General features: G+C 45.6%; 2 protein-coding genes across 4 annotated transcripts in view; both read right to left on the reverse strand.

Moving 5' to 3' along the window:
- Window positions 1-2,314, reverse strand: part of PPP3CC (protein phosphatase 3 catalytic subunit gamma) — a 98,701-nt gene extending 96,387 nt beyond the window's left edge. For both annotated transcript variants that reach the window (XM_082729295.1, XM_082729294.1), the window contains exon 1: window positions 1,811-2,314. In XM_082729295.1, the coding sequence (XP_082585421.1) occupies window positions 1,811-1,859 (49 nt within the window). In that variant the 5' untranslated portion in view covers window positions 1,860-2,314. The remainder of the gene's footprint in view (window positions 1-1,810) is intronic.
- Window positions 2,315-17,569: 15,255 nt separating this feature from the next.
- SLC39A14 (solute carrier family 39 member 14) overlaps window positions 17,570-25,946 on the reverse strand; it is a gene marked incomplete at its 5' end in the record, with an annotated part of 49,197 nt that continues 40,820 nt past the window's right edge. For both annotated transcript variants that reach the window (XM_082729297.1, XM_082729296.1), the window contains 4 exons: window positions 17,570-20,759; window positions 22,793-22,977; window positions 24,992-25,199; window positions 25,320-25,508. In XM_082729297.1, coding sequence (XP_082585423.1) covers window positions 20,613-20,759; window positions 22,793-22,977; window positions 24,992-25,199; window positions 25,320-25,508 — 729 coding nt within the window. In that variant the 3' untranslated portion in view covers window positions 17,570-20,612. The remainder of the gene's footprint in view (window positions 20,760-22,792; window positions 22,978-24,991; window positions 25,200-25,319; window positions 25,509-25,946) is intronic.

Genomic DNA, 25,946 nt, shown 5'->3' on the forward strand with positions numbered 1-25,946 from the left:
TTATGGTGGAAATTACATGCTACAATGGCGATCAGAATTCGAGATTCCTAAAGGTCTGAGGACTGCCACTAAGCTTCACTGAGATCCTATTTCTTCTAACTTGACACACAATTCTGGTTTATCTGGTTTCCCTGCCTACTTCGGCTTAGAAATAGCAGATTAGAAGGGCATATTTTGACAGATAAAGAACTACTGGAAGAGATAAAAAACAGACAAAAGCATTAAACAGTATAGCAGTAAGCAGTCATTTTGGCACAGGAGGAAACTGCCAACACCCTTAAACAGCAGAATGCACCAGCCATGTTAACAGCACAGGACAGAAATTAATGTTCACAACTGACCTTGATTGATCAAAAAAGGTTATGTTTAGTATATTCTTTATCTTAAGAGAAGGTTTAAACTCTTTATCTTAAGAGAAGATTTATACTTTTATATACTATAAAAACTGACATTAAAAAGATGAAAATTATTCAACAAAGGACTAAAAAATGTCAGTTATATGAACAATTCACTTCAATCCTCAATAATACCAGATGATCTCTGAGTAGATATATCTCAAAAACCCCATTATATCTACGGAACATTATATAATGTAGGTAATCAGTGTTTATGATCATCACTTATGATCTTGACTTTTTAGAGGGAAAGAAACTAAATTACACACTAAAATTAATAGTGTAGAAAATCAACACCTATGATGATTCATTTTTTAGGGAGAAAAATATTTAAGTTAAACACTAAAATTCCTCCCCTTCACTGAACATTCAATAGGCTTTGCCACTTAAAAAAAAAAAATAAAAGTATTGTCACCAATCTTCGTTTCCTTTCTCCTTCTAATTACAAAACGAAAACATAAAAGTATTTTAATAGTTTTGCCCACTTACACTTAACCCCTTTATCCAGAAGCCACTAACAACTCGCTTAGGTGTATACTCCCTTCTTATAAATTAGTGCTTTCAACCTCATAGTTAAAACTCAAGAGCAAAGAGTTGTACCTAAGTGTTACCGCTGAACAAAAGAAGTGCATAAATTAGTAGTTACGTTTAAACCAGTATAAGTAGTTTAGGACCAGAAAAAAGTATAACGTAAAACCCTACAGTAAGGAACATTTTAGTTTTGGTTAGATATCTGAATGAGAGACCATCCGTCTTCAGGTCTCTACAGCCAAAAAATAAAATAAAGCACCAACATCATGTTAAGAGATCTGTAAGTCCCTTTCACACATCACAAAATGGATTTATTTGTGTTTATTTCACCAAACTGTTCCTTTTAATAACAGCAGGGACTTGGGGTGATCTGTAGAAAGTGGGCCAAAAGGTACATGGTAAACGTCCTTTAAAAAGGGGGGTGGGGGAGGGGCGAGATCATCCGATCCTAAAGAAGCGGAGCGGCAGGAAGATGTGACTTGGAAGAATCTACTGAAGTCCCTGCGCACATCACCCCAGATGGCTTCACCAGATGAAAGACGAGAAAAGAGGAATCGTTTCTTTTAAAAAAAGATGGGGATCCCGGCCCTTTGGGGTGGCGGGAGAAGAAATCCCCACCCCACCTGCAGGTCCCACACTCCGGGAGATAAAGCGGCAATCTCCAGCTAGCTGCGGATCGAGGTGCAACAGAAAACGCCCGCGCACGGCCCCGCAGGGCTTCCCCCTCCCCTCTCTCACACCCCCTCCCGGTCCTCCCCGCGGACCGACGCAGCCGGGGTCCCCCGCCGCCCTCCCGCCACTCCCCGCCCTCCGTCCCCCCGCTGTCTCCCCCGCCAAAGGCTGTTTCCCGCCGGGGGACGACGAGGGCCCGGCCCGTCCGGCACCTTTGATGACGCGTTCGGTGGTGGAGAGGTGGTGGTTCCTCCCGGACATGGTCCCCTCGGCCTCCTCCCGGCTCCAGGCGACCGCCAGACGTGCACCTCCGCCTTGGTGTCCAGCGGTGTCAGCTCCCCGGGGCCAGTCAGCCCGCCGTGCTCCGGACCCGGCTCCTCCGGGCGGCCCAGGTACCAAGAGGAGGAGGCCGCGGCAGCCGGGCCTCGAACCTCGCTAACACGATGCGGGCCCACTGGCCGCTCCCTCCTGAGGAGCGGAGTCGGGAGCGCGGGTGGCTCGGCGAGGCAACCCCGGCGCCCGCGGCTGCTCGCGGCCCGGTCCCGCGTGCGCGCGCGTGCGCGCTCCCGCACGCCGCTCTCCCAACTTCCCGGCGGCCCGCGCGCTGCCGCAGCCGCCGCCGAGGCCCAACTCGCCGCCCGGCTGCCCTGTTCCGCGCGGCCACCTGACCTCCCGCCCCCTCCCCCCGGCAGTCGCCCACCCCGACTCTCCCCTTCCTCCCGAGGCCGGAGGCCCGCGCAGCCGCACTCCGTGCTCGCGTGCTTCCTTTCTTCCCTCCTGCTTCCGACGGTCAGTTTTCCCTTCTCCTCAGCCTGCCCTCCTCGCAGCTGACTCCCCCTGGGCTGTCTGCCGCTGCCCCGGTCCGCAGCACCTACCACCGGCCCCTGGGTCCGGCACGGAAAGCCCCGGCGAAGCAGCGGCCATCTTGTGACCCGGCCGCGGAGACCGAGCCGCGGCTCCCCGGGCCGCGAGCCTCTTGTCACCCTCACCCCCGGGCCACCTTGCCGAGAGCCCTGGTCTTCCCAGACACTCCCCACGGGAGTCCTTCCACCTTTTCTTCTTGGCTTCCACCCACTCGGTCTCTAGGGAGTCCCTATCAAGCTGACCACGCTCCTTCCCGCAGTTTCCCCTCCCCCACCCCAATCACCAAATTCATTTAAGCCCTCATTTCAGTTTTCACATTTGTTGAGTGCAGTTAGTATAGGAAGAAGTCCGTTCGTGTCCATGCCAGCTCCAGTCCAGTAGTTGGCTGGCCTCCGATTCCATGGCGTGAGACCCGGCTTGGCCCCCTGGCCTCCTCACTTCCTTTCCACTTCCAAGAGAAGGAAGAGCAGCAACTCTAGGGACCTCCAATGTGCGGGGAACTGACCTTCCAATAAGCCCTGTGGGTCACCTACTCTGCTAGAAGCACCCCCCTTGTTCTTCCAGTTCTATGCAGTGACATCTGTCCCGCTCAGGCTTCCTGCGGGACACGATGGGCAAGTCCCTAGAGAGTCCAAACAATGTAGCTCATCTCTGGGTTAAAAACTGATCTTTTCTTTCCTTAAATTGTAAACTTAGAAACTGTCTTACTGTGACTGTCTTCCCTCACGGAGTATAGTGCCTGGCAAAGTCAAAAAGTATTTTGAGTTTAGCCATGATAACGTAATATCGAAACTGAGATCCAAGGAAAAACAGACAATCCAGTCTTAACAGTTGCTGTTGTGGCCAATAAGTCTTATGTGGTTACACACATTTAAATTAAATAGAATTAAAAATTTGAATATTCAGTTCCTCAAGTGCACTAGCCATATTTCAAGTGCTAAGTAACTACCTGTGGCTAGTGGCTAGTGGCTACCTTATTGGACATGGTAGCATAGGACATTTCTATCATAGCAGAAAGTTCTTTTGGACAGCTCCCACTTAAAAGATTAGAAGGGTTGAAGCCTGAATCTCCATTAATACAAATTTATGTATTCCCTGAATTAAGTCTTGGGGTTTTGACCTAAGGCTATTCGTAGTAACCCCAAGGAGGCAGGAGCACCTTGAAAGCTGGATTTACTTTGGTTCTGTTTCCTTGGGTTTTGACATCAGGTTTCCACCCAAGAGAATTGTTCAGATATCCTGAGGAAGTTCTTCATTTGAGAAGTAATGAGAACTCCACAATTATGTCAAACAGAGCAAATTTTCTAAAGGGCAAAATAAATTGGTCCCTGCAGCATAGATGTTAAAATTCATCTGGAAGAACAGGATAGCTAAAAACAAAAATACTAAGCAAACATTGGAAACCACTGTGAAGAGATGGATTTTTCAGTAATTAATAGTAGTAGTGGGAAATTATCACTTGGATCTCAAGTTGGAGCCCCTCTATAACATCAAACTATTTTATTTTTTACTTTTTTAAGATTTTATTTGAGCCCCAACATGGGGCTCAAATTTACAACCCTGAGATTAAGAGGTGCATGTTCTACTGATAGCTACCTAGGAGCCCCAAAGATTTTTGTTTTACTTTTTTTTTTTTCTTTTTTTTGAGATTTTTCTTTTGGGGCGCCTGGGTGGCTCAGTCAGTTAATGTCTGCCTTCAGCTTAGGTCATGATCCTGGGGTCCTGGGATGGAGCACTACATTGGGCTCCCTGCTCAGCGGGACGTCTGCTTCTCCCTTTCCTCTGCCCCTCCCCATACTTGTACATGTGCTTTCTCTCTCTCTCCCTCTAATAAAATCTTAAAAAGATTTTATTTTTAAGTAATCTCTATAACATCAAAATAAAGTGAACCTTGTTTAAAGAGTTACATGTGGGGCTCCTGGGTGGCTCAGTGGGTTAAAGCCTCTGCCTTCCGCTCAGGTCATGATCTCAAGGTCCTGAGATAGCGCCCCCCCCCCCAATTGGGTTCTCTGCTCAGCGGGGAGCCTGCTTCCTCCTCTCTCTGCCTACTTGTGATCTCTGTCAAATAAATAAATAAATCTTAAAAAAAAAAAAAAGAGTTACATGTAAAACATAAAAGAAGAAATCTAGAAGAAAATGAAGAAGTTATCTTACTTGGTTAATTGTGGTAGCTCCAGAGCTAATATATCCCAGCAGATGCTGATGCTCCCTCCCCATTACTTACCAGATCAAACACAACTTAGCTAATTTGGGTAAGTACTTCCATGACTCAAAAGTAATGAAAGGGTGGTGTCTGGGTGGTTCAGTCAGTTAAGCTTTGGACTGATTCCGGCTCAGGTCATGATCTCAGGGTCATGGAATTGAGCCTCACATTGGGCTCTGTGCTTAGTGGAGTCTGCTTCTCTCCCTCTCCCTTTGGCCCTCCCCATGTGCTGCCTCTGTCTATCTCACAAATAAATAAATCTTAAAAAAAAAAAAAAAAAGGTAATGAATCAGAAAAGAATATTGTTTGACTACTTTGAAAAGTTAAACACAATTAAAAGTCACAAAACAAAGATATTTGCATCTCCTACGTCAGGATAAAGAACTTTCACTATTCAAAAGAAGAGGTCTACAATACAAGTATGGGCAAAGACCACGAACAGTGACTTTATAAAAGAATAAATAAGGCACTAAACATTAAAAAATGTTCAACTTCGGGGCACCTGGGTGGCTCAGGGGGTTAAGCCTTTGCCTTTGGCTCAAGTTGTGGTTTCAGGGTCCTGGAATCAAGCCCCACATCGGGATTTCTGCTCAGCAAGGAGTCTGCTTCCTCTCTCTGCCTGCCTCTCTGCCTACTTGTGCTCTCTCTCTGTGTTAAATAAGTAAATAAAATATTTTTTTTAAATGTTCAAAAAAAATGTTCATCTTCATAAGTAATAAAAAATTCAAATTAAATCAAGATGCCATTTTTCACATAGCAAATCGGAAAACATTTTTATTTTTATTTTAAGATTTTATTTATTTATCTGACAGACAAAGATCATAAGTAGGCAGAGAGGCAGGCAGAGAGAGAGGGGGGAAGCAGGCTCCTTGCCGAGCAGGAGCCTGGTGCGGGGCTGGATCCCAGGACCCTGAGACCATGACCTGAGTGAAAGAAAGAGGCTTTAACCCACTGAACCTCCCAGGCGCTCCTGGAAAACATTTTTAAAAGGTGATACTGGGGGCGCCTGGGTGGCTCAGTGGGTTAAAGCCTCTGCCCACGGCTCAGGTCACGATCCCAGGGTGCTGGGATCTAACCCCACATCGGGCTCTCTGCTCAGCAGGGAGCCTGCTTCCTCCCTCTCTCTGTGCCTGCCTCTTTGCCTACTTGTGATCTCTGTCTGTCAAATGAATGAATAAAATATTTAAAATAAAATAAAATAAAAGGTGATACTGTTAGTGGGCACCTGGGTGTCTCATTCTTCAGAGCATTCTGCTCTTGATCATAAGGTCATGAGTTCAATCCCCATGCTGGATGTAGAGATTCCGTAAAAAAAAAAAAAAAAAAAGTGACACTGTTGGTAGAATTACTAATTAGCACAACTTCTCTGGAAAGGGATTTGTCAGTATCAGTTGAAGAAGAGATTAGCTATAGCTGATGAAAAGATTCTCTCAACATCATTAGTCATAAGGGAAATGTAAGATAAACCATACTGAGACACCACTTCACCAGCTGAAACCAAAGATTCTCAATATCCAGGTACCTGGCTGGCTCAGCCAGTAGAGCGTGTGGCCTTTGATATCAGCGTAATGAGTTCAAGCCCCTTATAAACAAAGAAGCAAATAAAATACAGCAGTTTAAAAAACAGATTATACCAAGTGTTGACAAGAGTGAGAACAACTACAACTCTTCTTTGTTATTGGTGGGAGGGTAAAATGCTAAAACTACTTTGGAAAACAGTTTGGAAATTTCTTTTTTTAAGATTTTTATTTCTTTGACAGAGACATAGAGAGAGACGGAACCAAGCAGAGCGAGTGGGAGAGGGAGAAGAGGCCTGCAGGGAGGCTAATGCGGGGGCTCCACCCCAGGACCCTGGGATGCTGGGATCCTGTCCTGAGTTGAAGGGCAGACACGTAACAAACTGAGCCACCCAGGCACCCCTGGAAACTTCTTTTTTTTTTTAAATTTTATTTCATTTATTTATTTGACAGACAGAGATCACAAGTAGGCAGACAGGCAGGCAGAGAGAGAGAGGGAAGCAGGCTCCCCGCCCAGCAGAAAGAAAGCCCGAGTCAGGGCTCTATCCCAGGACCCTGAGATCATGACCAGAGCGGAATACAGAGGTTTTAACCCACTGAGCCACCCAGGCACCCCTGCCCCTGGAAATTTCTTACAAAATTAAATATACACCTACTGTATGACCCAGTAATTCTACATTTAGGTTTTTTACCTGACAGTAGTGATCATCCAAATAATGAAATACTACTTAGCTAATAAAAGAGAAATAATTACTGATACATGCAATAATGTGGATGAAGCTTACAAACATTATGGTGAAACAAAAGCAGCAAGATACAAAATAGTATATACTATATGATTTCATTTGCAAAAGAAAATGGTTACATGAAATATGATGTTGGATGGAACATTATGCATTATGAAAATCCAACATACTTTTGTTTCTTTATTTTTTTTTTAGAAATGAACATTTTTTTTTTTTTATTTGACAGACAGAGATCACAAGTAGATGGAGAGGCAGGCAGAGAGAGAGGAGGAAGCAGGCTCCCTGCTGAGCAGAGAGCCCGATGCGGGACTCGATCCCAGGACCCTGAGATCATGACCTGAGCCGAAGGCAGCGGCTTAACCCACTGAGCCACCCAGGCGCCCCTCTTTTTTTTTTTTTTAAGATTTTATTTATTTATTTGACAAACAGAGATCACAAGTAGGCAGAGTGGCAGGTAGAGAAGAGAGAAGAGGAAGCAGGCTCCCTGCTGAGCAGAGAGCTCGATGCGGGGCTCGATCTCAGGACACTGGGATCATGACCTGAGCCGAAGGCAGAGGCTTTAACCCACTGAGCCACCCAGGCGCCCCATGTTTCCTTATTTTTTAGTAATCTTTACACCCAATGTGGGATTCGAACTCATGACCCCAAATTCAAGAGCTGCATGAACAACTTCGGACTGAGTCAGTCAGGTGCCCCCCCAAAAAAACAAACATATTTTACATTACAAAGGTATGTGTTATCATCAGAAAAACCTCAGGAAATAATGAAAAGTGAAAAGGCTAAATTATAATAATGTACAGTATAGACCCCACTTATTAACAAACAAGTAGATGTATGCATAAAAAGGCTAGAAGGAAATATTAATATATTTTTATATTCAATAAACATTAATCAGATGTGCTGGGCACTGTACTAGGTGGAAGGATACAGTGATGAACTAAAACCAACACAGGTCAGGGGCGCCGGGGTGGCTCAGTCATTAAGCCTTCGGCTCAGGTCATGATCCCAGGGTCCTGGGATCCAGCCCCACATCAGGCTCCCTGCTCAGCAAGGAGCCTACTTCTCCCTCTCCCACTCCCCCTACTTGTGTTCCCTCTCTCACTGTGTCTCTCTCTGTCAAATAAATAAATCTTAAAAAAAAAAAAATCAACACAGTTCAAACCCTTATGGAGTATCTTCTGATATGGAAAAGAATGTTAACAATAGCCATCTCTGGGTGGTGTGACTGAGAGTGACTTAGGAGAAATAAATGAACAATAATTTCTGTAGCTTACAAATTTTCTCTGGTGAGAAAGTATTACTTTATAACTAGGTGAAAAAAAAAAGTGCTCTTTTCTTTCAAAGACTTATTGTCCAGGCCTATTTTCAGTAGTGTTACATATTCCTTTGGGGGAACTTTCTGACATTTCTGACCAAAACCACTCAATAAAAATATGAAAAGAACACTAACTAAGCTCCCTCCCAAACAATTTAAAATGAATGAGATTTAACTTTATTGGTAGTAGTGATGCTTTTAGTCATGACTTTATCAGTTCCCAGGAACAATTAGAGGTGTTTTGTTTTGTTTTTTAAGATTTATTTGTTAGAGAGAGAGAGAGAGAGAGAGAGAGAGCATGAGAAGGGAGGGGGACAGAGGAAGAAGCAGGCTCCCTGCTGAACACAGAGCCTGATGCAGGTCTTGATCCCAGGACCTTGGGAACATGACCAGAGCTGAAGGCAGATGCTTAACCAACAGAGCCACCCATGCTTCCCAACAATTAGATGTTCTATTCCATTCAGCTTATATACCCCTCCACCTGGCCAGGGGCTGTGGTATTTTTATCTAACTGGTGAATCTGATTGTCTTTCTTTTTATTTTCTGCATTGGTCGGTATTGATTAAATATTTGAAATCACCAAGACTGATGTGTAATTGGCATTTCTACTAATCTTTTCAAATCGAAGTTTCCATCATACAGAGCTTGTGAGATTTGATATACTTCCTTATGAAACTCCCTAAGCACTTCATAAACCTTAATTAACAACCAGCTCTTCTGAGAAATAATTATGAATACTTTTAATTTAACAAATGCACAGGGAATCCTAGTTTCCATTGTTACATAAAAGTAACCTGGTTTCAGTTTCTATTTGTATGAAGCCTTAAATATTAATCTGTGATAAATGCAGGTTAAGAGAACAATAGAATTTTTTTTTAAATTTTTATTTATTTATTTGACAGAGAGAGACACAGTGAGAGAGAGAACACAAGCAGGGGAAGTGGGAGAGGGAGAAGTAGGCTTCTTGCTGAGCAGGGAGCCCGATGTGGGGCTGGATCCCAGGACCCTGGGATCATGACCTGAGCTGAAAGCAGAGACTTAACAACTGAACCACCCAGACGTCTCAAGAATACACATTTTTTAAAGATTTTATTTATTTATTTGTGAGAGAGAGAGAGAGAGCATGAGAGGGAGGAGGGTTAGAGGGAGAAGCAGAGTCCCTGCTGAGCAGGGAGCCCAATGTGGGACTCAATCCTGGGATTCCAGGATCATGACCTGAGTGAAAGGCAGTTGCTTAACCAACTGAGCCACCCAGACGCCCAAGAATATTTTTTTTTTTTTAAGATTTTATTTATTTATCAGAGAGAGAGAGGGGAGAGAGAGTGAGCACAGGCACACAGAATGGCAGGCAGAGGCAGAGGGAGAAGCAGGCTCCCTGCTGAGCAAGGAGCCCGATGTGGGACTCGATCCCAGGACGCTGGGATCATGACCTGAGCCGAAGGCAGCTGCTCAACCAACTGAGCCACCCAGGCGTCCCCCAAGAATATTTTTTAAAGTAGGGTAAATGAGTGTTTCTAAAATAGCTACATAGAAAACACAACTTACAGGGCACCCGGGTCTTCAGCCCAGGTGATGATCCTGGCATCCTAGGATTGAGCCTCGCCTCAGGCTCTCTGCTCAGCGGGGAGCCTGCTTCCTTCCTCTCTCTGCCTGCCTCTCTGCCTACTTGTGATCTCTGTCAAATAAATAAATAAAATCTTTTTTTAAAAAAGGTAACTTAAAGTATATAACTTCTAAATTTATGTGAAAAACATATAATTTTTTAAATAATCTCTGACCCAAGGCAGACCCTGGCCTAGCTCAACCTGATAGATCAAGAGGCCCACACTCTGCAGACTAAGCCAGCCAGGGTCCCCAATAGTAATACATATTGTATGGACACCATATATGGTATTATATTTAATTCATATCTTCCTATGAGTACACTTTAATTTTGATAAAATTACCTGGGCATGGACCCTCAACAGTGTTGAGGTCTAAAAAAATTAATGAATCCAGACAAAAACACAGCCCAAAGCAACATCTTACCAATTATAATAGCCTGATATCAAATTAGGAATCTCCTTATGTACTTGTTAAGTAAAAAATCCTCATGAAAGTCCTGACTTGTAAATTTGTATTTACAGGTTCGTATTCTGGCCATTTTTGGGGCGGTGTGCAAACCTCTTAGCAGTGTGTTATCCTTTGATTTTCCTGGGAGACCCCAATAGTATGAGAACTCTGATATGACAATGAGCTCCAAAGCTGCCATAATTCCCTATTACTTTTGTTTGCATCATTCCAAAGCAGGAGAGAATGGTGGCAGTCATTACTGGCTACATAATACAATCATTTAGGAGAATAGAATTTAATACCTCTGTCACACCTGAGCCCCAGCTTTCACAGGTGAGATGCCAAGGTAAAGAGCACTGGCATTCATCAAGTTGTTTGGGCCAAAAATTTTAGAGTGGACAGACCTCATGAGGCATAGCCTGTCGACTTTCGCCCCCTAGAGTCCATTCTCCCACACAACAGATCTTTACAAACTTAAAACACATTCATCTGATTTATCCTTTCTCCCCTTAAAATCCTCAAGGATCTCTTCCTTTCCCTAAAGTGGCCTGACTCCTGTCTACTGTGACCTCAGCTCAAACCTCTTTCCCTCTGCCAGCTACAGTTCAGACACGGTGGCCTTGTTTATACTGTATATACTAGATTTAGTAAAACTGGCCTCACACAGACCAAGCTCACTGCTGTCCCAGAGCTCTTACATTTGCCATCTCTTTCTCCTGGAACATTCTCACCAAGCTGCCTCCTCATTGCTTATGGCGAGCTCAAATGCCAGCTCCTCTGATCACCGAACCAGCTAAAGCTATGGCACACCACCACCCCCACTGCTGCCACCTCAATGCCCTACTTTTATCTGTAACACGCTTCTTTGTGTCTACCCTCACTCCTTAAGGGGAGCGTCTTTGTCTGTTCTGTTCACTGCCATTGTCACTGCTGTGCCTAGCCCAAAGCTGGAGCTCAGTAATTTGTTGAATGAGTGACTATCTCACTCTCATCTGCAGCAGAAGTTATTAACCTGTAGTGCAAGGGTTTCAAATCATCCCCTCCTCATCCTGCGCCTCTAAATTAAATTAAGGTTTGAGCACATTTGCACACACTTTGGGATGTGTATATGAGAGCTGTTGGGAAAGCATGTATTTTTCAGATTTTGAAAGGAGTCCAAACAACGGAATGTTGATTACCACTGGCATGGGGTTTTAATTTGTAAAGTGCGGTCTCCTACATTTTGTTCTCATTACACTTATGGAGATAGGATAGAAATGACAATTTCCACCTCATAGAAAAAGGCATTGAGGTGCAGTTCACATACAAGGCAATAGCGGAATTGACACAAATCCATTCTTCTGGCCTACAGATCTCGTGCTCTTTTGGGTGAAGACAGAGAAACCAGAACCGTGGGCGAGTAGTTTTGTATTCATTCTAGCTCATCTTCATGTGCTTCAAAAGGTGCTGAACTTCATTCTTTTCTAAGGACTTTCCTACTTATATGAGCATATAAAGCTGCACTAAAATTTCCCATGAAAAATTATTACTAGCTAGATCAAGGCAGTTTTCAAGCAAAATGTTAATGTATGAACAAAGGAATGCAAAACAGCTTTGTTAGACTAAGTAGAGCATAATTAGGAAAACCAGATTGCAAGAATAAAAATAACAAACCTTAAAACCAAATGAAAACAATGTTGAGATCTCTAATGTTCAGATTTTATCTACCCTTTATTTAGTTACTTATGTATTTATTTATTTTTAAATATTTTATTTATTTATTTGACAGACAAAGATCACAAGTAGGCAGAGAGTCAGGCAGAGAGAGAGAGAAGAAGCAGGCTCCCTTCAGAGTAGACAGCCCAATGTGGGGCGCTATCCCAGGACCCTGGGATCATGACCCGAGCCGAAGGCAGAGGTTTTAACCCACTGAGCCACCCAGGCGCCTCTACTCTTTATTTAGATACACAACTGAACCATACATACTGAAAAAATCAATTGAATCTAGTTTTTTTTTTTTTTTAAGATTTTATTTATTTATTTGACAGAGAGAAATCACAAGCAGATGGAGAGGCAGGCAGAGAGAGAGAGAGGGAAGCAGGCTCTCTGCTGAGCAGAGAGCCCGATGCGGGACTCGATCCCAGGACCCTGAGATCATGACCTGAGCCAAAGGCAGCGGCTTAACCCATTGAGCCACCCAGGCACCCGAGTTTTTTTTTTTTTTAAATCGGTTTTTCCAGGGACACCTGGCTGGCTCAGTCTGTAGAATGTCTCTTGATCTCAGGGTCATGTCAGGCATGGAAACTACTTTTAAAAAAAAATCTGTTTTTCCAGAAAAGAAAAATCTAAATTTAATCTCTTTTCTGCTCACACAATTTTTGAGAGAAGCAGTGGGTGCAGGAGGAGCTACATTCTTCGGAGAATTACTACAAAATGTTCAAACCATACAAATTTGGTAGCCTAAGAGATTTCTTCTCGGGGGCCCTGTCTATAGGATACAACCAGACACTGACTTCAAAAGAACTTGTTTTATTAACCTCAAGAAGTTATAGGAAACATGCCACTTGAAAGAATTTCCTATTCTGGGAGGATACACTGGATCAAAGAGACTTTTTTTTCCCCTCCTCACTAGCATCTATAATTAAAGACCTAAACCTTTATTTTAAGCAACAACAACAAAAGGTCTCTATTGAATTAGCTGTTTTCTTATCCCTTAAAACCCACAGGGTTCACATGTTTGGAAGGAATTTCCACTTAACTGGCTCGGCTGTCATTCTTAGATTACTGCATTTATTTATTTAATTTTTAAGATTTTATTTATTTGACAGAGAAAGAGAGCACAGGTAGGGGGAGCAGCCAGCAGAGGGAGAAGCAAGCTCCCCACTGAGCAGGGAGCCCAATGCAGGGCTCCATCCCAGGACCCTGGGATCATGACCTGAGCTGAAGGCAGATGCTTAATTGACTGAGCCACCCAGGTGCCCTGATTTTGCTGCATTTAAAAACGTTAGCCAAGCAGCACACACATGTTCTTGCCGCTGGGACCTTCCACCCTCTGTGTCCAGTCCCCACCTCCTTGGGCAGCCATGGACACCAGAAAGCAGACCCTGGGCCCAGCTCCTCATTCAGCGCAAACCTCAGGCAGGAGGATCAGCCCACCTCCCACGTTGGCAGTCTTGGAAGGGAGAAAGGCAAATTCAGCAGCTTGCAGCTAGCCGCAGCAGCAGAGTGATAGCTGACCGCAGCAACTTGATTTTTCCCAGCAAGGGCCAGGTCAAGTTTGGCTCTGGGGTGTGAGTGCTCACCTGGGCAGCCACAGGGCCTGCCTGACAGCCGTGGGCAATGGACAACAATGGAGAAGGTATCGTGGCAGACCGTGATGACCATGGGGGTCAGCATCTTTTGGCCTGAGGGCAAGTTTAAGATTGGAGCTGTCCACTGTGTGGGCCCCCAGAGTGGCCACATCATTGTGGCTGACAAGTTGTGTTCTCACCTTCCAGCCCAATGGCACATTGTACGGCCCCACTTTGTGACTTGAACAAGAATGCGATTGCAATGAAGGATTTCCAACATCACTCCGAGAAGGTGTCCTGTGCTAGTGGAGAGTTCCCTCTCAAGTTTATTCCTAAGGAAGTAGCTGTGGACTTGAGGGATTGGGGCTGACTGAGGCACACGCTGCGTCCATGTGTCTGACAGCTCTGGCTCCTTCCTGTCCCGTATCAACAGTCCGCAGAACGAGTACGGGGCCCAGAAGGACTGGCACTGGCCACTTGGTGGTGGTTTTTGCTGATAACCACGGATTTGAGACTCGGAACTGTCCAGCGCCCTGCCTGGCTCACAGGACAGATGTAAGGGTGATCAGTCAAGAGAGTCTGGCTAGGAGGTGGGGTCAGACGTGGCGGAAGAGAGCGTGGGCTATGGGCATGCCTGCTGCCTTCATTCTCCCCTATCCCAACACTGGGGTTGCAATTTTTGTATCCGGTTCTTGCTTTGGTGACTGAGTGGGCCTGGACTGCAGTCAAGGAACGCATGCAGATCTACGTCTAATCCCACTCCTCCTGTGTCCCCTGGGTCTGCACCCCCCCCCCTCAGCTGAGGGCTGGAACTCTTACTCTCAGGCCTAAGTCCCTCCAGTTGTCTTCCTACCACACACATTGACAAAGACGGCAATACCCCATTTCTCATGTTAAATGTGGACACACACACAAAGCCAAATGCAGGACAATAGAATTTTAAGAACACATTTCACATTTACCATGATTTCATCAAAAGTGGTCTTGTCAGGGGTCTCCACTAAGAATTGCCTGACGGGCCTTCTGTATGTGTAATATCTTTTTTTTTTTTTTTTTTTTTTTTTTTTGTCAGAGAGAGAGAGAGCGAGCGAGAGCGAGCACAGGCAGACAGAGTGGCAGGCAGAGTCAGAGGGAGAAGCAGGCTCCCTGCGGAGCAAGGAGCCCAATGTGGGACTCGATCCCAGGACGCTGGGATCATGACCTGAGCCGAAGGCAGCTGCCCAACCAACTGAGCCACCCAGGCGTCCCTATATGTGTAATATCTTTAAAAGGCCATTTGGATTATTGCCCAAGTTTATTTTTTGTGTTCCAAAAAATCTAGAAGCAAACCACAGGGGAAAAAAAAATCCAGATCCCAGTGGAAGAACTGCTTTTTGGCTTGTGACTGCCGGCGTCAGAACACTTTGGGGTTACTCCTGAACTATCACTGATGTTACCATCTCAAAATCCCAACCTACTGCCAGGGTCCAAGATCACTGTTGGACAGGGATTAACTCCCTTCTTTCATTTAAAATAAACCATGAGGGGGCACCTGGGTGGCTCAGTGGGTTAAAGCCTCTGCCTTTGGCTCAGGTCATTATCCCGGAGTCCTGGGATCAAGCCCTGTATCGGGCTCTCTGCTAGGCAGGGACCCTGCTGTCTCCTCTCTCTCTCTGCCTACTTGTAATCTCTGTCTGTTAAATAAATAAAAATCTTTAAAAAAAATAAAATAAAATAAACCATGGGGGCGCCTGGCTGGCTCAGTCAGTAGAGCATAGGACTTTTGACCTTGGGGATGTAAGTTCAAGCTCTCCATGATGGAAGTGGAGACTACTCCCCCCACCCCCCTCAAAACCACCATGTATAGGAATCCAGCAAGAAAGGGGTTGTTGCTAAGAAAAATTTTCTCTTGGCCATCAGCTCTAAACGTACTTAACCAAAAGCTGGTAGAGAAAGATGGATCTTTTCCAACCAGAATTTTCTACTGTAAATGGAATGTTAATTCATTTTATTCCAGAAAGATGAAGCAGATTCATTTCTGCTGGGATTCGAACCTATCATTCATCAGAAGTCTAGGTGTTTCATACTAAATCAGGAAGAGTACAAAAACCGCTGAACTAGATGAGTACTGGGATGCCTGGGTGGCTCAGTTGGTTAAGTGTCCGGCTCTTGATTTCAGCTCAGGTCATGATCTCAGGGTCCTGGGGTTGAGCTCCATGCTAAGTGGGGAGTCTGCTTGTCTCTCTCCCTCTCCCCCTCCCCCTGTTCATACTCTCTCAAATAAGTATCTTTTTTTTACACTTGATCTTAGTCAAAGGCAGAGAAAGTAAAATCTTTTTTTTTTTTTTTTAGAAGATTTTATTCCAGAGAGCACACACATGAGTGGAGGGGAGGGGCAGAGGGAGAAGCAGACTCCTCAGTGAACCAAGGAACCTGACTCCGGGCTTGATACCAGGATCCTGGAATCATGACCTGACCCAAAGGCACATGCCCAACTGAATGAGCCACCCAGGAGCCCCAATAAATAAAATATTTTAAAAAATACTAAAGTAGGGTGCTGGGTGGCTCAGTTGGTTGAGCAACTGCCTTTGGCTCAGGTCACGGTCCCGGAGTCCCGGGGTCGAGTGCCGCATTGGGCTCTCAGCTCCATGGGGAGTCTGCTTCTCCCTCTGACCTTCTCGCCTCTCATGCTCTCTCACTGGCTCTCTCTCAAATAAATAAAATAAATTAAAAAGATACTAAAGTAGATGAGCACTGGGATGGGACCCCTTGCTGACTCAGTTAGTGGAGCATGTGACTCGCGATCTTGGGGTTGTGGGTTTAACCCCACGGTGGGTGTAGAGATTATTTAAAAATAAAATCTGCAGGGGCACGTGGGTGGCTCAGTGGGTTAAGCCACTGCCTTCGACTCAGGTCATGATCTCAGGGTCCTGGGATCGAGCCCCGCATCGGGCTCTCTGCTCGGAGGGGAGCCTATTTTGCACCCCCCTCTCTGCCTGCCTCTCTGCTTACTTGTGATCTCTCTGTCAAATAAATAAATAAAAATATTTTATAAATAAATAGAAATAAAATCTTCAAAGAAAAAAAGAAATGAGGGGCGCCTGGGTGGCTCAGTGGGTTAAGCCGCTGCCTTCGGCTCAGGTCATGATCTCAGGGTCCTGGGATCGAGTCCCGCATCGGGCTCTCTGCTCAGCAGGGGCCTGCTTCCTTCCCTTCCCCTCTCTCTGCCTGCCTCTCTACCTACTGTGATCTCTCTCTGTCAAATAAATAAATAAAATCTTTAAAAAAAAAAAAAAAAGAAATGAACATTTTGTTATCCTACAAATCAAATCTCAGCATCACTGAAAGCTGGTGCTTTTCAAAGCAAGGTGGTAGGAGAAGAGCATCCACCTTTCCCCCAAAATCTCCAAAATGGCCTACCTGGCTAAGAGCATTATAAAGAATGGGCTACATTTTAGGACTTAACCTCCTCAAGGACTTGTTTGCTTTGCTTAGCCCTGTTTTACATGGGCCACAAATTCAACTCTCAGGCTTGTTTCTCAATGAAGGAGGACCAGAGGCATCTGGCCAGCTCAGTTGGGAGAACATGTGACTCTTGATCTGGGTCATGAGTTTGAGTCCCACATTGGGCATTGAGATTACTTAAAATAATAAAATATTTAAAAAATTAAGACAAGAAAGTAAATAAATAAAGGAGAGCCAGGTAGCAAGACGTAAGCAAAACCAACAGCAAAGACAGAAAAACCCCACTCAAACAGTTGCCAGTGGAAAAGGATTGCTGTCACAGACCTTTCAGGGATTTCATGATCAAGAGTCACATCCTCCACCAACTGAGCCAGCCAGGTGCCCCTAAATCATTTTCAAGTGAGCAAGTTATGATATCCAATGTTTTGTCTATAAATCTCCTTTCCAAATGTGAGTGGGGCACGAAAACAAAGCTTTAGACATCAGTGTGACACTATCGCCACCTTGTGTTCCCCAGTCTCCATTACACCCATGTTCCTATAAAAGATCACACTTGGATTCTGCAATACAGAATATAGCTTTATTTATAGAATCTTACAAATAAAACATTTACAGTCCACATAAGTTATTTTCTTTTCTAATTTATCCTCATAACACCTGAGTTATTTAAAAAAAAATACTGTGATGGAACTGCAGAACTGTAAAAGTAAAGATGAATAACAAAAACCTAACCTCTCTCTTTTGCAAAAATCAGACAGCTTCTTGTTTTTAAGCAGACTTCCAGAATATTACCATCTCTTTGGAAGAGGATTTACTAAATACAGGTCTTAGGATACCCCAACAGAGATGCCTTCTCTTTTAAACCCAGGGTAAAGGACCAATGAGGCCTGACACTAACACCAGACACAAAAGATACTAACCACGTCTGGGGGCAAGGACAGAAGGCAACCTGCCTGCTCCTGGGTCACTGCCCCTGCCCATAATGTAAGCTTTCCTTGCTAACGTTAGCAGCTGGTCACCTGGGAAAAGGCGTGGAACACACTAATGCCGGGGTGAACAAGTTCTCAAAACCTGCTACTCCTCAGACATCTAATATGTACAAATGCTTAAAACAGCAAATCCAATACTTAAAAATCAAAAGGGAATCGCCACATGTTCAACGTCTGAGGTCAATCTGCCACCACTAACAACAGATACTCAGTTTACTACTCGCGTGCCTTCACCCCAACCACGTTCCAGCCAGGACTGGCCTCTGCACCCATTATGGTTTAAAGAGAATTTCCCTTTGAGGCAGCTGTCTATGGAAGGTAAGTTCTTAATACAGATGTGCATGAAAAGAAAAAGCACCCTAGTACTTCATACTTTAATTTGATAACGATTACATTTTCAAGCTCTTCTCCTAAAACTAGGACCCACTAACTCTAACTTAGTATTCTACTCCAAGAAGAACAGTATTTGTAAGGAATGGCAGGTCTACAGGGAATGCTAAAATTATAAATTTCATAAATCCATGTGAATTAGGGAAAGAAAACTCTTGGTAAAGTCTTAAAGTTTGAGTGTTATTTGCTACTAGCTCCTGAAAGCAATGTCAGACACTGAGAAAAACAAAACAGAAAAGACAAAGGACCATTTTAAAACCGTAACAACAATAATAAAAATAATCATAATATAAAAAGTTAGATTCCAACATTCAAGGAATTGGTTCTTTGGTAAAATTGGACCATAATCCTATCAGGAGTCAGTCCTGATATTTACTCTAGAATCTTGAAGACTCGAAGTTTTCCCTCTTCTTCAGCCCATTCTCAAATCTACCCAGGTCAACAGGCAAGAGAAGGAGAAAAACTTACAAAGCAGCGTCAGCAGTTTTCCCGCTCATACTCTTTTCAAGACTATTCCTGTTTTGCGGGGTCATTTCCCAAGAAGGGGGGGAAAAAAAAAGAAACCAAAATAGACGTGGCTTTTAATTACTGTACAGTGGAAAGTCTTCCTGTGTAAGAACAGAAAAACTCACAGGTGTTGGCCGTGACCAGCACTCATCAGTCATGCACGCAAATCAGTTAGTGAACACAGCCCCTGGGCTGTAACTGTGGGCACCACTAAGAAAGGCTTCTGGAGAGACAGGCTCCCCAAAGTGGCTAAAGAATCTCGCATTATCAATATGATAATAATAAATCAATTCACCTAGTGAACCTGGAGATGAGCTCCCCTTGAAGCCAGAGTTCTGAGGAGAGGGCTCCACAGTGCCTGGGGCTGGCCTACAGTCTCACAGACAAGGCTATCAATCCGTCTTCTGCAGAGGGTCAGTGCAATGAATGTTCAACCTGGTACAGGAGTCACCCTTTCTCGCTAGGGGCGAGGGAGGGGAACCTAAAACCCACTCACAGGGTCTCCTCAGGAAGCCCCTGTTCAGTGAGCATCTGCAGTGCCCCACCTTCCGTCTCAGACTTCCGCGACTCGTACTTTCATTTATGCAATTAATAATTTCTAAACTGTGCCTGCGCCGAGTCCATTTCTGATCGGACCATTTCTGACCTTTGTCTAAGAAGAACATGAGCTGCCTGCCCCCAATTGTGCATGGAAACCTGCCACTTTGCAGCAGAAGTGTTGATCAGGGGAGGGAAATTTGTGCAGCCTCCCCTCTGATACAAGATTGTAAATGTGCTTCTAGGGAGGCAGATAAAAAAGTCTCTCAGAAGACGGGAGAGGGGAGGAAGGGGAGGTGGAAATCACAGCAAAACCAACTGACTTCCCGCAGGCCTCCATTTTCCGCCTTCCACTCTGTCAGTGTTAATGTGAAAGACAGGGGAGGGCGTCTGGGCAACTGACCCTGCACAGGAGGCCACCAGCGGGGAGCACTGGCTCCCCCGCACAGCCGCACACGCCAGCAGCAGCCCCGTCATCGCCATCCCGTTTCCCAGGGGTAACTGGGAACTGGGCATGACAGGGCACAGCTTCTGTGTCCCTTCTATCCACCACCTCCCCTTGCCAGGATGAGCCTCCGCCTCCTCTCTTGCCTCACACCTCTATTCCAACTTTCAGTTCTGAGAAAACAGGCAACTGGACAGACTTTGAAAAAATAGGAGGGATTCTTGTTTCTTGTACCTTTTCTCTGGAAAAATAGATGAATTTATTTCAAAATGGGTCATCCTGAGGCCCAGGACACACATTTAGATTCATGGGCCCTGACACCACAGACTCACCTCCTCATACCGCTAACCAAGTCATGAGCACTGGCAGTGTTTTTGTGCCGCAGGCAAGGACGCAAAAACCTCTCGGTGCTGATTTGAAGGGAAAGAGGCCAGGGTAGCCGGAGAGAGAAGTGAGGCTTGCCTGCTAAGGAAGCTGCATGCCGGTTCCAGGGTCACTCTGAGGAGGAAGGGGGAGGGGAGGGAGAGGCACTACCTAGAGCCTGGTTGCCAGGGCGGCTTGTTCCTAGGACAGAGCATGTGTAGAAACAGCTGACATCTGAATGCAGGAGTACAGTCCATGTTACAGTTTTTAATACAACTGCCTCTTCGGAGGTGCGTCGTGGGTGCCGAGTCCTCGGGCCAGGGACCGGGCGGCCGAGGGCCAACTTCCAATCCCGATGGCTCCTGGTGGGGCTCTACCCAATCTGGATCTGCCCTGAATACATAGTGAGGAGCAGCATGATGGTGAAGCCAGTCAAGAGGCCCAGGTTCTGGATGACAAAGGGGACCAAGACGCTGCCGTTCCTTTCATCCTCCTGGCACACCTCGTTCATCTCAGGGAACTGAGGAAGGAAGAAAAACCAAGAGAGCTGCAGCCTGTTTCTCAAGGTGGGCAGTCCAGGACAACTCAGTGAGAGACACGGTCACCCTGGCTCATCACTGTAATACCGATCCCTAAGCTTATTTGTATTAGACCATGAACACAGTAATTACCCCATAATATAGGATTACAGGGTAATGATATGGATCATTACGTAGTAACTGTTCTAGAGTAAGAATACGTAGTTAAGCTATATGTACCTCAGAGAGGACTCAGTCACAAAGACACCGTCAAATCAGCAGCCGTGGTCCCAGGCGGCTTCGGCTACTTTTCAACTACTGAGGTAAAACCAAATATTTATCCGCGTGCGGAGCCCTGCATAGGTGCAGATGCTGGCTGTTTGCTGTGCACTTGAAAAACACGTCACAAGATGTTACCAAAATGCCGCTGCCCCTTTTTGGGAAACGGAGCAACTGTGTCAGGAGCCAGAGCCCGGAGCCATGACATCGCTGGGACTCCAGGCCCTCAGCTGCAGGCCGGCAAGGCGGGTGACCAAGAGCAGAGCTCTGAATTCGAGCAACGCAAGCAGGAGAGTATCCTCACCATGGGAGGGCTCCCCCTAAGAGGAGAGAAACTAGAATATTTCCAGGGAATAAGGATGAGGTCACAGTGGTCAGCACCTGCACCACGCATCACAAGTGTGATTTTCAAAGGACATGGGAAATCATTCGTGCCAACGTGCCAGAGAACTGGTCAGGTCAACAAACAAGAAATCGCCCTCGTTCTATAAAAGATGGAACCAATCAGGTATTTCATGAGCCAACTCGAAGTTCCTTAGAAGGGTTATGCCAAATGTTAGCAAGTACAATAGTATCCATGATGTCAGACGCTGCTGAGAACCGCGATACTTGTTACAAGCCTCAAACCACAATGCATCCTTTCTGAGCCAGCAGTTCTAGCTCTGGATAAGGTATGGCCTGTCGCCAAATAATACTGCCACTGAAAAGGATGCTGCTAAAGGCATGCAAAATGAAAAAGATCTAGGATGTAGTAAGTAAAAAAGGAAATCCAAACATAAAGTTGTATACTCAATGTTCATTTCCATTCCCTCCTTCCATTCCTATCTATACGCATCAATACTTAACTATTTAAGGGAGGACTGGAATAGAGGCTGGTAGGTTTTTTGTCCTTTAAAATCCAATGTCCTTTTTTTTTTTTTTTTTTAAATGAAGGAGTGTTATTACATGATTATTAGTTTTTTTTTTTTTTTTAAGATTTTATCTGTTTATTTCACAGAGATTACATGTAGGCAGAGAGGCAGGCAGCAGGGGTGGAGAAGCAGGCTCCCTGCAGAGGCTTAACCCACTGAGCCACCCAGGCACCCCAAAATCCAATGTCCTCTTAAAAAGCACTGAAGGAGGCGGCCGGGGTGGGGAGAGATACACACACACCTCAGATGGTTGAGTGTTGGCCTTTTTTTTAGGTCGTGATCTCTGGGTCCTGGGATCAAGACTGAGCCCCAGGTACAGATCCTAAGTCAGCGGGGAGTCTGCTTCTCCCTCTCCCTCTGTCTGTCTCCACTACTCATGCTCTCTCTCTTGCTCTGTCTCAAGTAGAGGTGGGCGGTGGGGAAATCTTAAAAAAAAAAAAAAAAAAAAAAAGGCACTGAACTGTACCTTCACCTTAAATAGGTGAAGCATGTGGTATATGAATGATTCCTCAATAAAGCTGTTATTAAAAACAAACTAACTTGGGTGCCTGGGTGGCTCAGTCGTTAAGTGTCTGCCTTCGGCTCAGGTCATGATCCCAGGGTCTTGGGATCGAACCCCGCATCAGGCTCCCTGCTCAGCGGGAAGACTATTTCTCCCTCTCCCACTCCCTCTTGTTTGTTCCTTCTCTCGGTCTGTCTGTCTCCATCAAATACATAAATAACATCTTAAGAAAATAAAAAACAAAACAAAACAAAAACCTAACTCATGTCCTTTCAGCTGCCACCCGTCCAGTGAATGACCCAATCCCATTTTGCCTGCACGGCATGAACTATGGAAGACTTACCATATCAGCCAGAGCAATATACAAGAACATCCCTCCAGCCAGTGCAAAGATCCAGTTGGCAGAGAAGTGGCTGCCAGCCAGGATGCCAAAGGCCAGACCCACATAACAGCAGCAGGCAGAAAGGAAGTTGAAGAAGAGAGCCTGCTGGATACTCATCCCGGCGTTGAGCAGGATGACAAAGTCTCCTACGGTGGGACAAGAGGGAAGGGGTGCAAGAGTTAGGCGCGTTCATGGACGGAGAACACAACACATTGCTTCCACTATGCAGAATGTCTGGGTGAACAAGCAGGACGGCCTCAGATCTGAGGTCACAAGACAAGTCTAAGGCACACTTCCTCTTCACGTCTGGGAGCTATCTCCATTAACAAAACTAACCGGGTATTTCTAGCCTAGAGGCTGAAAATGACGCACAAGATTTTCAACAGAGATAAGCCACCAGCAATAGCCTCACTGCTCTTTTGATGGATGATGAAATAGGAGCTTCTTTCCTCACAATTACACTGAATGGTATTTTCAGGAAACAGAAGTGAGACTGAGAAAAGTTAAATAATTTGCCCAAAGTCATAAGCCCGTGAACTGGCAAAGCCAGTACTTGACCTTGAGTCTCTGATTCTCCGAAATCTGGGCCTTTCACACTCTTGCTCTGATAAAACTAGGGACTTTCTAATTCCTGGCTCATCTACTTCTTCCACCCACCTGACCTTTAATAGACATCTCAACCTTTGAAAGATTAACTGGATTGAGACATAACCTTAAAAAAAAAGACAGAGGGGCACCTGTGTGGCTCAGTGGGTTAAGGCCTCTGCCTTCGGCTCAGGTCATGATCCCAGGGTCCTGGGATCGAGCCCCACACATCAGGCTCTCTGCTCGGCAGGGAGCCTGCTTCCTCCTCTCTCTCTGCCTACTTGTGATCTCTGTCTGTCAAATAAATAAATAAATTCTTAAAAAAAAAAAAAAAAGAGAGAGACTGATAATCCTATAGTGAACAGTTAGAATGGTGTATGGCACAAAGCAAGTCCTTTTCAACATTTTTGCTCTTTTTTAAAAAAAAATTTATTTATTTATTTGACAGACAGAGATCACAAGTAGGCCAAGAGAGAGGAGGAAGCAGGCTCCCTGCTGAGCAGAGAACCTGATGTGGGGCTCGATCCCAGGACCCTGGGATCATGACCTGAGCCGAAGGCAGAGGCTTTAACCCACTGAGCCACACAGGCACCCCTGTTTTTGCTCCTTTAATCCTCATGAAAAATCTATAAAGCAGTATTATTAACCCCATTTTAGAGGTAAGGAAACAGAGACTCTGGATATGGGACTACAGGGAAACAAACACCCTTAACAAAAATCTCCATCATTTTCATCGTGCCTGGGTGGCTCAGTTTGTTAGGTGTCCAACTCTTTTTTTTTTTTTTTTAAAGATTTTATTTATTTATTTGACAGAGAGAGATCACAGTAGACAGAGAGGCAGGCAGAGAGAGAGAGAGGGAAGCAGGCTCCCCGCTGAGCAGAGAGCCCGATGCGGGACTCGATCCCAGGACCCTGAGATCATGACCTGAGCCGAAGGCAGCGGCTTAACCCACTGAGCCACCCAGGCGCCCGGTGTCCAACTCTTGATTTTGGTTCAGATCATGATCGTGGGGTCCTGGGATGGAGCCCCGGATTGGTCTCTGAACTCAGCAGGGAGTCTGCTTAAGATTCTCTTTCTTCCTCCCCCTCTGCCCTGCCCTCCCCGCTTGTACTCTCTCTTTCTAAAATAAATAAAATCTTAAAAATCTCCATCATTATCAATGATCAATTTCAATTATTAATTTGACTATTAAGAATCAGTGGTCAGGGCGCCTGGGTGGCTCAGTGGGTTAAGCCGCTGCCTTCGGCTCAGGTCATGATCTCAGGGTCCTGGGATCGAGTCCCGCATCGGGCTCTCTGCTCGGCAGGGAGCCTGCTTCCCTCTCTCTCTCTCTCTGCCTGCCTCTCCATCTACTTGTGATTTCTCTCTGTCAAATACATAAATAAAATCTTTAAAAAAAAAAAAAAAAAAAAAAAGAATCAGTGGTCAGATTTCACAGAGCACACAGAATGTGTTAATTACAATAAGCATCCTGAAGTCTGGGATGGGGAGGGGTTCAGACACAGGTAGGGTCCTGTGCCGACAACCAAGGCAGCTCAGGTGGACTGGGAATGGCACAGTGCCAGCACACTTACCTAGCTCATGTGGGAACTCCTCACAGAGGATGGCCACGGAGGTACTGATGCCTTGGAAAACAGACACGGTGAAGGAGGCGCCAATAGCCAGGCCATCAATGAAATTGTGGAGGCCGTCGCTCAGGGTGATCATCCAGGCCAGAGTGCCAATATCAGAGTAGCGGACACCTTTCAGCCAGTAACAGGCACTCTGGGAAGCCTGCAGGTCCTATAAGAGAGCCCATCCCCATGGCCTCTGGGTCAAAGGATGGACCTTCAAGGTAAGCCTCGGGCATCAAGGCCATTACTAGGGCAAAGGCTCCCACCCAACAGCAAATGGCCCACTGACCTGGACAGAGAGTGAGCCCACGATGACCTTCTCATCCATCCCAGGGGCCTTCCCATCCAGCTCACTGCTACAGTGCTGAGGAATCATGTGGTCCAGATCCCCATTCTGCAGCTTCTCAGTCACCCCCTCCTCCTGGTCCTTCTTGGAAGGAAGCGTCTCCGAGGCATAATGGCTATGTCCGTGATGATGCTAGAGAGACCACCAGAAGGGATCAGCATGACACTCACCCAAACCACAAAGCTTCCTGAGCACTCACTCGGGACAGGTGCTCCCAGCACTGGGAAGACCACCTCATTCCCAGCATCACAGAAAACACAAGCAGGCAATACACATAGAAACCTAGGGAAAGTCGTTATAGAAAGCTGAACCAAGGACTTGGTGTAGGACAAAAGTCAAAGCAATGACCTCAGGGCCAACACTTGTTCCAGCGGGGTGGTCTTGCTCCGAAGGCTTGGAGCTCCTCCTTCGCAATGGCTAATCTGATTCCATTCACCGACTACTTGGAGGATAACTGCATGCCAGGCACCAAAGATACCTTTCTGGAGCTGTACTGCAGTAAGCATTCAGTTTCTTTGTGGCGGCACTTCTGACCCAATGACTGTATGTATCAAGGCCTTCTGTCACCTC

The sequence above is a fragment of the Mustela nivalis genome (assembly GCF_964662115.1).
Source record: "Mustela nivalis genome assembly, chromosome: 4".
NCBI lineage: Eukaryota > Metazoa > Chordata > Mammalia > Carnivora > Mustelidae > Mustela > Mustela nivalis.